Source organism: Balaenoptera borealis (assembly GCF_965194805.1).
Source record: "Balaenoptera borealis genome assembly, chromosome: 10".
Taxonomy (NCBI): Eukaryota; Metazoa; Chordata; class Mammalia; order Artiodactyla; family Balaenopteridae; genus Balaenoptera; species Balaenoptera borealis.
In genome coordinates, this window is record NC_138874.1 from 3,579,295 (window position 1) to 3,594,830 (window position 15,536).

At 41.7% G+C, this 15,536-nt stretch overlaps 1 protein-coding gene across 11 annotated transcripts in view; it reads left to right on the forward strand.

The window, feature by feature from the left end:
- ANK3 (ankyrin 3) overlaps positions 1-15,536 on the forward strand; it is a 562,075-nt gene that overhangs the window by 490,569 nt on the left and 55,970 nt on the right. For all 11 annotated transcript variants that reach the window (XM_082407428.1, XM_082407432.1, XM_082407425.1 and 8 more), the window contains one exon: positions 5,189-5,287. In XM_082407428.1, the coding sequence (XP_082263554.1) occupies positions 5,189-5,287 (99 nt within the window). The remainder of the gene's footprint in view (positions 1-5,188; positions 5,288-15,536) is intronic.

The window sequence follows — 15,536 nt, forward strand, 5'->3', positions numbered from 1 at the left end:
TCTTTGTGTTTCAGTTTGGATCATTCATACTGGTGTATCTTTCAGTTCACTGATTCTCTCCTCAGCTGTGTGAAGTCTACTGCTGAGCCCATCAAAGGAATGCTTCATTTCTTTTTTTTTTTTTACTTTTACTTTATTTTTTTAATTTAATTTTTATTTTATATTGGAGTATAGTTGATTGACAATATTGTGTTAGTTTCAGGTGTACAGCAAAGTGATTCAGTTATACGTATATAAATATATTCACTCTTTTTCAGATTCTTTTCTTATATAGGTTATTACAGAATATTGAGTAGACTTACCTGTGCTATGCAGTAGGTCCTTGTTGATTATCTATTTTAAGTATAGTAGTGTATATATGTTAATCCCAAACTCCTAATTTATCCCTCCCCACAACCTTTCCCCTTTGGTAATCATAAGTTTGTTTTCTATGTCTGTGACTCTGTTTCTGTTTTGTAAGTAAGTTCATTTGTATCAATTTTTTTAATTCCACGTATAACTGATATCATATGATACTTGTCTTTGTCTGACTTCACTTAGTATGATAATCTCTAGGTCCATCCATGTTGCTGCAAGTGCATTATTTCATTTTTTATGGCTGAGTAATATTCCATTGTATATATGTACCACATATTCTTTATCCATTCCTCTGTTGACAGGCATTTAGGTTGCGAATGCTTCATTTCTGATAGTGTGGTTTTCTTATCACGTGTTCCCATTTGACCTAAACTCCCTAACTTTTGTAGCATGTAGTTCACCTGTTCTACTAGATAGAATGCAGACCCTGAGGAAAATAGTATCCCTGCTTGGAAACGGCATGTGTCTTCTCCTGTCAGGCTGTAAATGTGGAAGCCCGAGCCGGTTGAGTCCAGAGTTGAGCTGAGTTTACATTTTGTTTGCATCACAGGTTTCACGCTCCTCTAGACGGGGCTGCACCACCTTACGCTGAGGGTGAGGGCCAGCCGTCAGAGATTTTCCTTGCTTGGTGCGCTTCCCCCGCTCAGCTCTGCCTCCATCCCTGTAGCACAGAGTCTCTATCTCACCAAGCTCCTGCCCGACCTCAGGAGCCGGCTACAGTTGCTTGTTACGTTAGGCTGGGGCTGAGGGGCCTTTCATTCTGGATCCACTTCAGTCTTAGGGAGCGTGCCTAGGCCTCAGATCTGGGTCTGTCTCGGCATTCCTGCCCTTTCTACCACAGCAGCCCACCTCTGCCTTGTATACGTGGTTGTGATCTCGGGTGGCCTCAGCCTGCAGCGGCTTGAGGCTGGACTTCAGTCTGGCCAGAGATTGAAGTCAGGCCGCGGCAGTGAGAGCGCTGAATCCTAGCCGCTAGATCACGAGGGCCAGTAGCCAGTGACAAGGCCCTGGCCCGTCAGCTTTGTAGAAAGGAGTTTCCACAAAGAGACGGAAAGTAGTGAAACAAGTCAATTGGTTATTAGGAGGAAAAAGAGTACATGTGAAGAGACACACACAGACAGACTCAGAGAGAGAGTCGTGCCTTTGTGGTAGTTTGTATCACTTTCATGGGGCATTTCTGCTGGGTTTCCTCTGGCCAATCATCTTGCTTTGCCTGGCTCTGAGTCTGTATTGGGTTTAACTCGGGGTCCTCCCCTGTGTGTGCGTGTGCGTCTCTTAGCCAAGATGGATTGTAGCCCAGAGGCCTGTGGGAAGGTTGACATCACCTACTATGATGTGCGCCCTCCCTTTTTGGCCCCCCAGGAGGCTTTCTGCACGTGTGTAGCTGGGAAGGTCTCCTTGACCTCGAGAGTGAGGAATATGTGGTCTCTTTTATCTGGCCATGGCTCAGGCTCTCCTCCCTCCTGCATTGTGTTCATCTTGGAGTATCTATCCACAGGGGACAAACTCCAGCTGCGCAGCCTGGGGCCCATCTATCTCCTGTCTCAGTTGTAGATTTGAAGGTTCCTCATATATACTGCCAAACTGCATCCCAGAAAGCAGGCACACATTTACGTTTCCCAAGCAACTAATGAGGTCCTCCTAAACAAGCCTTTTTGTCTTTAACATCATTGGACTCTTTTGATTTGTTGGGATTCCATAATTTTGTGACTCGCTTGTATAATGGAAATGCAGCTGTGGACCTGGTGCCTAGTAGAGCATAAAAGATTTTTATTGGTTAACTGAGGAATCTAAATAGAAATGTCCTGTGGACTGGTCCCAAGGTCGCACTTTGATTTTGACTTGTTCCTAATTGACAGAAGCAGTCACTACCTGATTCAGGAATACAAAAGTATGTGTTTCACTCAGAAGCTCCATTTGACAGAGATGGAAGCATAGTCTTTAGGCAAAGCCTTTATGATCCCTGACTAGAAATACCACACACACACACCCCACCCTGAGGATCTAGAAAACTTAATTCTGATGCTGATTCTGCCTCTAATTAGTTGTCTCTTAATATACAGATTATGATCAGTTCTATCCCTTAGTTGACTTATCAAATGGAATTAATGATATGTATCTTACTTCAGTAGATTGTCGTGAAAATGAAATTACATAAGTAATTTACAACACTTACTAAGTGCTATAGAAATAGAAAGTATTACTCTAGGAGGGGTCAGAGCAGTGTAGAAAAATGTGGGAGTTTGAATTTCAAGGCACCCTTTTGACACATACACATCACCGTAAGATAGAGTCCATGAATATGGATGGAAGAGAGCAAAATTAGAAATAGAGCTCTTCCTCTCACTAAAATTAGCCTACTTGTGATTAAGGTTAATTAAGTCCTTCTCCACCAGGCAAGGGCACATCTTTAAAGGGAAATAGCATGTCAGCCCTGACTCACGCTGGGGAGTGATAAGGTCTTTGTGTCATATCCCACTCTGAGCTCGGTAAGCTCTCCTGTTGGACTGTGTTTCCTATAGACCTAATCTGATGCTCTATCTGCTGTCTCAGGCCTAGAATTCATCCATAGTGCTGCTTGACTCATTTACATACTTGCACTCAGACAACAGAGACAAGCAAGACCGTCAGAAAGTTTCTTTCTGCCAGCTTTCATTCATACCCAAAATCATCCACCCCAAAGAGGGCCAAAGCATATACAATGCACAGCCTCTATAGTTTTAATTCCTCTTTTGTCACCTGTTACACACCGTTGAAACTGTCAGCCACAAGCTGATAGGTCTAGAGCAGAGATCAACCAAATACTGCCCACAGGCCAAATCCAGCCCACCAGCTGTTTTTGTAAATAAAGTTTTATTGGAACACAGACACTCCCATTTCTGTGCATATCACGTGGGGCTGCTTTATCACCACAAAGGCAGCACTGACAAATTGCAATGAAGATGGTATGGCCTGCAAAGCCAGAAATACTTGCTATCTGGCCCTTTGCAGAAAAAATATGCCTACCACTTGGTCTAGAGCAATGATACTAGTCCTGTCCACTCCCCACCAGCATGACTAAAGCATACCTGTTTTACTCAGATCTCTTTCTCCTTCTTTGACTTGACGAACTAGTTATTGTGGAACTGATTTATACTTTAGCACCTGAGAATAATGAGGTAAAGAGCTGTTCACATGGGAGAACATATAATGACTAAAAGCATTTAACTAGAAAAGCTCATAGAAAATACAAAAGAATGTGTTAAACAACTCTCCATGAGGATGCAACTACACAATAAATTCCCCAGTTTTTTCAATAAATATGTGGGCATGGAAAAAAGAAGGTGGAATAGGGCATCTCTGGAGATTTTAAAAGAGATTTAAGGGACATTTCAACCTAATGCAAGTTGTGGATATTCTAATCTGAACCACTGTACTGAGATAATTGGGGATAATGGGAGAATGTAAACATTGACAGATCTTGGCTTTTTGAAAGAATTATTTTTACTTAGATAAAGTTAATGATATTGTTATTATTTGTTTACAAATATCCTTATATGTTAGAGATAATTAAGTTGCAGTAATTGGGGGTGAAATAATATGATGCCTAGGTTTTCTTTCTCCTCTTAAACTCCTTCAGGCAGAAAAATATAGCAGGGAGTATAGAAGAAATAATATTGGCAAAAGTTTGACAATTATTGAACCAGAGTGATGAGTACATGAAGCTCATTATGGCTTTCTCTCAAACTTTGTGTCTGTTTGAAAATTTTCATTTTAAAGCGTTTTTTCAAAAGCATAAGTTTAAGAGTCATATTTTAATTTGAATCCTGGTTTTGCCAGCTGTTTCTAATCTGTAAAATGGTCATTGTGATTCAGATTGTATGTGACATTGTGAGGATTATGAAAAATAAATGAGATAGTAAAGAGTTTAACGCAGTGCAGCATAATTCACAGGAAATGAATCAATACCTGGTAGCTATTATATTGTATCTGCCATCACATGACAAGAATGTAACCCCTTATGAGCCTCGTTCATTTATCGTGTAATTGACTTTTGTGAACTGCAGACCTTAAACCCATATTGTTGCTACACAAGAAGAAGGAGCCAAAATAGAGAATGTTTTCACTATGTGCACATATTTCCTTGACAGTCTGGAAATAATCACAGCACCTGTCAGATGAGTGGAGGAAAGGACTGTGGTATCCAGGGGATCTTGATTGGAATGTCAGATTGTCCTGACAATATGTCTATTCCTCAACGGTAGTTTTTAAAAAAAAAAAAATCAACATAGTCATTTTTCTGTTAGATTGCTAATAAATGCCTGTGAACACTTTTTAGCCCACTGTGCATGGAAGCCCTGTGACCGTGTAGGGCACTGACAGACTTCCCAGTTTGAGTTCCTCTTGTCTTGACAACTTTTACTCAGACGACCCAGAGCAGGCTCTGAGTAACATGACACTCCTTTCAGGAAGTCTCAGCTGACTAATCAGCCACTTAGTCAACCATTCAGTAGCCAGTATGCATCACACACATTAACAGGAAAACATGTTGACTTAAATGTGCAGGGTGTTAGAACAAAAACTATCACCATCTCATCCACCAATGATGTCAATCAAACGAAATAAACTTGGACCCTACCCCACAGAGTGTGTCTCTTAAAATTCATCCCTTTTTGAGGTCTCCTTCTGAGTAAAATTACCGTCAGATAGAGATGTTGGGAAGTATTCTGTTCACAATAGATATTTTTTAAAAAGGTAAGAAAAGTGTGGGGATGTGTTGGGGAAGGTTTAGGAAGCAATGTTTTGGTTAAACTCAAGATAACACTGTACTTTTTTTTCTGTTCTTCCACAGAATGACATCACTCCTTTACACGTTGCATCAAAACGAGGAAACGCCAATATGGTAAAACTATTGCTTGATAGAGGAGCTAAAATTGATGCCAAAACAAGGGTAAGAGTGCAACTTATGTACATGCTTACGCTTATTTTCAGGAAGCAGGAATACTTCTCCTAATACTTTTGTTGCTGGTTCAGCCCTGGCTTTATCTTTATTTCCTTTGTTGTAGTCTCTTAAAAAAATGACTGCTAAGTTGATTCTTCTTAAAATGGGATAATGATCCATATTTATAAATCTTTAATACATGTTTAAATAGTACCTGGCTTTAATTATAGAAACTAAGACCTAAGTCCAGAGTTTTAGTTGAGTTAAATTTTTAAGAAGTTAATCACTACTTGATATTGCAGGCAGAGCTGTTAGGCCAGTTTGATATTAAGACTGACAGTTATTCTATTTTAAAACAAATCTGTCCCCCTTTGCACATTGCTGGTGGGAATGTAAAATGGTGCAGCCACTATGGAAAACAGTAAGGAGGTTCCTCAAAAAAGTAAAAATAGAACTAGCATATGATCCAGCAATTCTACTTTGGGGTATATACCCCCAAAGAATTGAAAGCAGTATCTTGAAGCCATATTTGCTCAACCAGTTTCATTGAAGCATTATTCACAATAGCCAAGAGGTGGAAGCAACCCAAATATCCATCGACAGATAAATGGATAAAGAAAATGTGCCGTGTACATACAGTGGAATATCATTCAGCCTTATAAGAAAATCCTGTCACATCCCACAACATGAATGAGTCTTGAGGACATTAAGCTAAGTGACAGAAGCCAGACACAAAAGAACAAATACTGTATGATCCCACTTACAGGAGGTATCAAGAGTAGACAATCATAGAAACAGAAGTAAAATGGTGGTTGCCTGAGGCTTGGGGGACAGGGAAATGGGGAGTTGTTGTTTAATGGGATAGAGTGTCAATATTGCAAGATAAAAGTTCTAGAGATGTTACACAACAGTGTGAATACAGTTAACACCACTAAACTGTACACTTAAAAGTGGTTAAGAAAGTAAATTTTACAGTGTGTTTTTTTACCACAATTAAAAAAAAAATTTTTTTAAACACAGATTACTCTAGCCAGGTGTTTGACATGTTGCTTGTTCTGTGTGATGCACTGTGGGTGGAGGGGAAAGCAGTGAAACTTAGAATCAAGTTGGAATCCCAGATGGTGAGCTTAGCTGGTTGACTTAGGTCGGCGATGTAACCTTCTGCATGTAATTTCTCTATCTGAAAATACAATCAACGGCCACCTTGAAGGGTTGTTGCAGTGATCAAGCTATTGTTTGTAAACTGTGTTGGCATAAAGTAGACCAGAAATAATCTCAGCCATTACTAGTAGAGGCACACCGCAGAGATATTGCAGGTTCGGTTCTAGACCACTGCAATAAAGCGAATATTGAAACTATGTGAGTCACAGGAATTTTTTTGTTTCCCAGTTTATATAAAAGTTATGTTTATACTATAGTCTATTAAGTGTGCAATAGCATTACCTCTTTTAAAATGTACATACTTTAAATTTAAAAAATACTTTACTGCTTAAAAATGCTAACCATTATCTGAGCCTTTAGCAAGTCATAATCTTTTTGCAATAGTAACATAAAAATCACTGACCAGAGATCACCATAACAAATATAACAATAATGAAAAAGTTTGAAATGTTGCGAGAATTACCCAAATGTGACACAGAGACGCAAAGTGAGCAAAGGCTGTTGGAAAAATGGTGCCGATAGTCTTGCCTGATGCAGGGTTGCCACCAACCTTCAATTTGTAAAAAAAAAAGCAATATCTGCAAAGAGCAATAAAGCGAAGAACAATAAAATGAGGCATGCCTGTATAACTCAGAGCTCCAGTTAACATTAAACTTCTAACCAGGGATTTTCTTTTTCAGCATTTCATGTAAGAGCGAAATGTGGTCTCATAAACATCCTCCCCTCTAAGGGTTTCAGAGAGTTTTCCCTGTCCTGTAATTGTATCTCCCACAATCTTCTGGTTCCTCTTTCCAAGAATCCTGATCTCCACGTTTCTAAAACCGGCCCAGTAACCTGAACTTGATTCCCGTAGTTCCTGGATTCACTACTTTATTATTCCCTGCATGTATTCCCTCAATCCGTAAATGATGATTGAGTGCCCACTGTGGGCCAGACATAGCCGATTAACAGAGCAAGACGACAAGACACTTCCCCTACCCTCGTGAAGCCGATGGGTAGTTTGTCTGCTGTGTGCTCTGACCCAAAGACAGCCCAGCCATGAGTATTTAGCAGGAGACCTGGACTTCTTTTTCTTGGTAACTATTAAACCTGAAAACCATGTATGTAACGTAAAAGAAACAAGGTTCCTGGAGAGGAGGAATGAAGGAAGTTGAAGGTTGACCCCCTGCAAGACTGTCTGACTGGGGAAGTAAATGGAAGAGAGGTCTCATTGCATTGTCTTGCATTGTATTTGCTAAGAAACCATCACCAGTATGCTAGAACTGTTGTTTTAAATGGCAGGGGTCTTCCACTGAGTACAGGGTGCTTAAAGTAGTTGTTAACAATAAAAGTTAGAGAATCGTTGCTTATGCCACTTGGTTACCAAGAGAGCTAACGGGTCACTTGTGAATTGGGAGAATTTTTGTGAAGAGCAAAGAGGGGTACTGGAGCCAAGGCAAAAAGAGAAGCTTGAAGAGCTATACCTGGATATCCAGCTGGGGTTTAACTGAGTGTGTGGATTAGAAATGACCTCATTTCTCCCTCTTTTGATGCAATCATCAATCACCAGAACAGCAAAATTGCTTGTCAGTCATTTTTGCATCATTTATCAAACACTTACTTACTGTATTTGGTACAGTGGGAGGAGGGCAGGGTATAGGAGAATCAGGTCCCACCTTAAAGGGGCACATGGTGTCACAGGGGAGGGCCAGGATGAAAACATACAAACACTTCTGGATAAAAGCATCAGACATACGGAATACTGGACATAGGCGAATTCAGTATACACTTAGCTTCTATGACCTTTTGCCTCCCTGTTCTGAAAGGCTGTCTTATTTTAAACAAGATGTAGACTGACTTCTTTTTACCATGCATTCATTTTCAACGTGGCGTTACTTTTCTTCTGTGTTATATGAGTGCCATGTGGATGTGAAGGAGACTTGGAAAACCGAGAACAGAGAAGCCTGTCATTCTTCTATTGTTGTCCTGCAGGGGGTGTGGGGTGTCACTCGGGCACAGACTGAATTCCTGGCAGACCCTATGGAGGAGAGCATAGTACATACCCCAAATATGTCAGCTATTTTGTGTTCTCCCCATCAGAGCTTCCCTTCTCTCTTGCTGAAATGACTGAGTGGTGACTGGGTGTGTGGGTGAAAGGGGGAGAGCCATAAAATGTCAGAAAGCCCTGGGGACAAGCCTCAAAATGGAAAGCAAATTTTTTAATAAATACAAGTTCTAATGACTCAATCCAGTAGCTCTTTAGAAAATAAATATTGTTATCCACCCATCTACTTCCTGCCAGGTACTTCCTACTTCTGTAGCTACCTTGTTGCATCAACAGTCTGACCTGCTGCACACAAGTCCCCTTGGGTTTAGAGACAGGAAAACGAACCTGGGTTTCACCTCAGGGGCCAGCACACTCTAAGGGACCTCGTTGGCTTGCTCTGTTCCCTGTGCACGCCTTATCGACCTAATAAAGGATTCAGTTTAAAAGCAGACTCTTCTTAGTGCCCTTTCAGTCAGCGAAATAATCTTGAATTGTGGTCAGAGTAATTTAAGTAGGAGCTGAGCAAGATCTGACCAGCTGGAAAAGCAGGATGAGAGTGAATTTTTTTTTTTACCCTAGTGCCTGACCTCTAGTCTTAAGTGTGACTAGCAAGTGAGATCATGACCTGAGGAAAGTAGATCCTCCTGAGTCTTAGTTTCCATCTCAGTACAGACAGTGGGTTGTTCCCAGTGATTTCCCAAGCTCTCCCAGCTGCTGGGGCACTGGATGCTGTAACTTTAAGAATAATTATAGTGAAAGTCAAGATGGTGATATATGTTGGGGTGATGTGACCAAGATGGCGAAGTAGGAGACCCCAGCCCCCATCACCCAGGAAGATCAACAATTAGACAGTGATCCATGATCAAAGAGAGCTCAGGAGTCCACTTAAGAAACTCCAGCAACACAGTGGAGCAAAGAACCTGAGACTACTGCACAAAAAGGGAAGGAAGAAGGGCTTCATTTTGCCTGCGTCATCCGTTCCCCAGGCCAGCACTGCTCAGGGCCAAGAGTGAACCTCCCCAACTAGAAGGAGTTCCCCTCACCAAGAAAGGGAGAGTGGGGTGAGCCGCCAGCTTCCCCAGCCTTTTGGGGCACTGAGCAAAGGACCCACTTGGGTTTCACCCCACCCAGAGATGGGGAGGAACAAGGAAAAAGAGCAAGGGCTACCAGCATCAGCCACGCAGCAGAAGTGATTGTGGTTCCCTGTGACCTGCTCTGCAGACCCCAGCACCTTTTGCCACCGAAGTAACTGATGGCCAGCACAGCGGCCGCAGACCCCCTGCAGATGTCACTGGTTTTTGCCCCACAGATGCTCACATTCGCAGACACCAGCCACCTTAGTCCCTCCCTGCTCTTTACCTCCCACTGGCCCGCTGGGGCCCAGGATCCCCACCAGCAGCCAGCCCAGGCCACACAAGTACAAGACGCCAGCCTAGACCCCCATGGGTGACCCTCACTTCTGTGCGTGTGCTTGGGGCTGGCCCCTCCAGCTGTGCCCTTGCACACCGCCGGCCTGACCCTCATCACAGGCTTCTACTGCTGTAAGCACACCCGTGGCAAGATCCTGCAGCCACGGAAGGGCAGGCCAACTACCAAGGCCCTCGCAGCTGCTTGTGGACCTGAATTTGGCTCTGGCTCTTGTCACTGGCCTCCACCACTCCGCACACGTGCCGCTAACCCCCCAGCTGTGCACCTGCATGCTCCCGACCAGACCCTCATGCCTCCACTGCCAGGCAACCCCCTGGGGAGACCCTGAAGCCACAGGAGTGCACACCGATCGCCAGGGCCCCCGTGGCTCTTCTGGGCCAGACCTGGCCCTATCTCCTGTTACTGGCCTGCACCACCAGGCTCACCTACAATGGGCCCCTCCAGCTGTGCACCTGCATGCCTCCAGCCTGACTCCCGATACCAGCCTCCACTGCAGTGCACCCGTGGTGTGATCTTGCAGCCACAGTAATGAGTGCTGACAGCCTAGGGCCCCCACAGCTGCCAGTGGGCCTGCAGTTAGCCCGGACCCTTGCAGCTGGCCCTTGCCCCCATCTCTATGTGTATGTCTTAAACGAGCACTTGGCACTACATAGGCACCTGCAGTTGACCCCTGCAACCGAGTCTGTACACACCACCAATTCCAGCCATCACCAGTGCCTGCCCAGATCCCAAGCCACTGGACCTGTAGTGCCACTGAGGTCTCCAACAGCCCTTGCAGTCACTATGGTCAATGCTGTGGACCCCAGTGGCCTGAGCAGATGACACATCACCCCCACCGCCCAATCCTGCGTTTAGCACCCTGCACCAGTAGACCCAAGGTCAGAGCATGCTCCCACCTGCAGATGAAGATCTTTCCATACCAAAGTCACCCCATGAAGTCTGGAAGAGGTGACTGCTCCTTTAAATGCACCGCATCGGTGCAAGGCTGCAAGGATCATAAAGGATCAGGGTAACATGGCACCACCAAAGGAACACAGTAAGCTTTCAGCAACTGAAAGAAATGGAGAAATGGAGATAGAAGAATTGCCCAACAAAGGATTCAAAATAACTGTTCTTAAGATGCTCAGAGAGCTACAAGAAAACACAGTTAAACAATTTAACAAAATGAGGGGAAAAATACAAGAACAAAATGAGAAGTTCGATACAGAGATAGAAAACATAAAAAAACAACCAAACAGAAATTTTGGAGCTAAAGATTACAGTGACTGAAATGAAGAATTCAGTAGAGAGCTTCAACAGCAGAGTGGACCAAGTAGAAGAAAGAACATCTGAAACTATCCAATCAGAAGAACAAAAGAAAAAGGAATAAAAAGGAATGAAGAAGGGACTTCCCTGGTGGGCCAGTGGGTAAGACTCCGCACTCCCAACGCAGGGCGCCTGGGTTCGATCCCTGTTTGGGGAACTAGACCCTGCATGCCACAACTAAGAGTTTGCATGCCGCAACTAAAGAGTCTGCATGCCACAACTAAAGATCCCACACGCTGCAATGAAGATCCCACATGCCACAACTAAGACCTGGCACAGCCTAAATAAATAAATATTTTTTTAAAAAAGGAATGAAGAAAACCTACAGGACTTACAGGACACTATTAAGTGAAAACAATCTACCCATCATGAGGGTCCCAGAAGAAGAGAGAGAATCACTGATGACTTAATCAGTAAATTAGATTGAGGACACCACCCTCAAATCTGGGAAGTTATTGGGAGTCAGCAGGGGAGGAGACTAGACAAAGAAGGTGGTGCCCCTGAAATATAGGAATTGGAGGGTTTTTTAAAATTATTAAATCACCCACTGGTTTTATGGGACAAAAAAAACATTAGAGCTTTACTGATTAACTGATAAAGCCTCAATATAGCATTTAAACTGCATTTCCAAAAGGTATTTTGGAACATTTCAATAAAGGTCAGCAATCCCACTTTTGGGTATATATCTAAAGGAAATGAAATCACTATCTTGAAGAGATACCTGCACTCCCATGTTCATTGCAACATTATTCACAATTGCCAAGACATGGAAACAACCTAAGTATCCATCAGTGACGTCAATGGTCAATATATATGGAATGTTACTCAACCTTAAAAATAAAAGGAAATCCTGCCATTTGCAACAACATGGATGGGCCTTGAGAGCGTTATGCTGAGTGAAATAAGTCAGACAGAGAAGGACAGCTACTATGTGATATCACTTAGATGTGGAATCTGAAAACATTGAACTCATAGAACAGAGAATGGCATGGTCGCCAGGGGCTGAGAGATGGGGGAAATAGGGAAATGTTGGTCAGACGATACAGAATGTCAGTTATAAGATGAATAAGTTCAAGGATCTAAGGTACATCATGGTGACTGAAGTTAACACTACTGTATTGTACCCGTAATGATACTGTATTGTACACTCGAACGTTGCTGTGAGAGCAGAGCTTTCATATTTTCACCATAACAACAACAATATAATTTATGAGGTAATAGTGGTGGCAGATGTGCCAAGATATATACACACGTCAAGGCAAATGCTTCAATCTGGTCTATATGCAGCATCCTAATTTGTTTCTTTATAGAAATGCTTTGCTAAGAATGACTGCTTACAGTAGCTGCTATTTCTTTCAATTTAACTCTCTCTGCAAAGCTAGCATGTGTATTTGTATCCTTTTTGAAGGAAGATACTTTGCAATGGGTGGTCTCTTGTCATTTTTATTCTCCTTTGCATCAATTCACAGCCAAATCAGAGGCTCAATATGGACCCTAAGTTAGAACCAGGTTAAGACTTTGTGACAACTTCTGAGTTCTCCATCTCCTTTCACTGACTCTTCTCCATCCAATAATAAAGGCAGCTGTGCTTTTATTTAGTGCTTCAGAGAACATTCAGGAGTTCCAGGTAGAATTCCTAATAATAATACTCTGATTCCCAGAATGCTGCTCTAACCATTCCTCTTCCAACTTCCAGCCTTTCTAGCAAAGTGCCATTGCCCACCTCCCCATATAACCCCATTACTACAATATTACATCCAAAGCTACACCCAGACACTCAGCAGCACACGTCCATCTTCATATCTCTAGCACTTAGCACACTTGCACACTTCCTGGCACATACTAGATGTTTAATAAGTATTTGCTGAGTGTATAAATAAGACACACTTCTTAATGTTACATTTGCCGAAAGGTCTTACTTTATTTGACTTTATATTGGTCCTGTGATCATGTAATTTTGCTCCCTGAAGTTAATGGCATCCAGTGGTTTTGTAAGAATAAAGGTATGTGTGCATAGGTAGATAAAGCGTTTTCAGAGTATCTCAAATCTGTCAGTTGTTAAATTCTTACTATTCTGGGAAGGTGTCAGGAGTCACTTAGATGTCCTGTAGTTTTAGCTTATCTTTTCCCAGACGTGCAACTGGTTATATTGCTCAGGTTAAATATGAAGGAAGAATAAATATTGGTATTGAGTTTTGCTTTTATTGTATTTGCAGAGTGTGATTGCCTTGGTTAAAAATAAATCCTTAAAGAAAATATTAAATATTTCATAGTCATAAAATAATCTCTGTCAAAGAGAAAATTCTAATACAATACTTGCTCCTTGGAGTTCTAACATAGACATGTTGACAAGAGCATTTGAAATAATGCAGAAGACTCTGGGTTTCTCCATTAGTCAAGACTAATTTGAAAATATTTCTTTATGTCATTCAAAAATATATTCATTTTTTATTTTTATATCATAAATATTAAAAGTTAGTTGAAAGTATTTATTTGGATTCACAGAAGGACAAGGGCACCCTCCCCAAATTTTGCTGTAAAACTTAAATTGCTCGAAGAAAAATAACATCTTAATAAAAAAAAAAAAGAACAAACAAGTAATCATGAAATTCTCTTAGCTTCCAAACATGAAAATCTCTTTGAAGGAAAGAATGTTTTTGAGAGTTGCAAAGAGTTCTGAGAACATGACAGAAGCATCTTTTTTCTTCTCTTTCTCTCTTTCCTAATGATTTTACACCATGTTGGAGCCCTCATTTGCCTTACCAAATTAGAGACCTGAAAGAATTGGGTAACTTTCGTGTGCCACTGAAGCCTGGCTCTCTTGAAGAATCTACAAAGCAGCCTCAGGACAGTTATTATTTTAGTTAACTGCTATATGGTTTCAAGTGCTGGTGCTCAGAAAGTAATCTACTATTTCTCCTGTTTTCCCTGGGTGTATGTTGGTAATGTTCACATCCTATTTCTTTTAAATAACTCTATATCTATTAGGCACACAAGCACTCTACAGTTATCAACTATAAACGTCTTCCAGTTACTCTCCTTCCTTAAAGGACAGATACAATAAATGTCATTACTGGTTTTTTTTTTAAATTGGGAATCTTAATGTGAATTGTTTTTTTCCCCATGTAACATCTTCTAAAGACTGTATAAAAAGCAACTTTACATATTTAAAATTATATTTTATAATCAGTTATTCTGTTTCTGTTTACTGAAAATTCAAGAATTCTCTCATCTATATAGAAGGAATATTCCTAAAGTAGTGTATGATCAAAACAAACACAAACTCTGATGGTATAGTGTGTAGAAGCCACATATTCATGTTTTTTCTCAAATGTAAAGTTCTGGCTTTAAATAATGATAAGAGTAGTTTGTACTGAACTGAGCCTCCTGCTGATAAAAATCATAAACTCTGGAAAAATATTTATTGTTTTGTTTTTTTTTTAATTCTTGGCTGCATTGTGTCTGTTGCTGCGCGTGGGCTTTCTCTAGTTGTGACGAGCGAGGGCTACTCTTCGTTGCGGTGCGCGGGCTTCTCATTGGGGTGGCTTCTATTCTTGCGGAGCATGGGCTCTAAGCATGCGGGCTTCAGTAGTTGTGGCGTGTGGGCTCAGTAGGTGTGGCTCATGGGCTCTAGAGCACAGGCTCAGTAGTTGTGCTGCATGGGCTTAGTTGCTCCGCAGCATGTGGGATCTTCCTGGACCAGGGATCGAACCCGCGTCCCCTGCATTGGCAGGCAGGTTCTTTTTTTTTTTTATAACATCTTTATTGGAGTATAATTGCTTTACAATGATGTGTTAGTTTCTGCTTTATAACAAAGTGAATCAGTTATACATATACATATACCCCCGTATCTCCTCCCTCTTGCGTCTCCCTCCCACACTCCCTATCTCACCCCTCTAGGTGGTCACAAAATACCGAGCTGATCTCCCTGTGCTGTGCAGCTGCTTCCCACTAGCTATCTATTTTACATTTGGTAGTGTATATATGTTAATGCTACTCTCTCACTTTGTCCCAGCTTACCCTTCCCCCTCCCCGTGTCCTCAAGTCCATTCTCTACATCTGCGTCTTTATTCCTGTCCTGCCCCTAGGTTCTTCATAACTTCTTTTTTTTTTTTTAGATTCCATATATATGTGTTAGCATACAGTATTTGTTTTTCTCTTTCTGACTTACTTCACTCTGTGTGACAGACTCTAGGTCCATCCACCTCACTACAAATAACTCAATTTCATTTCTCTTTATAGCTGAGTAATATTCCATTGTATATATGTGCCACATCTTCTTTATCCATTCATCTGTCGATGGACACTTAGGTTGCTTCCATGTCCTGGCTATTGTAA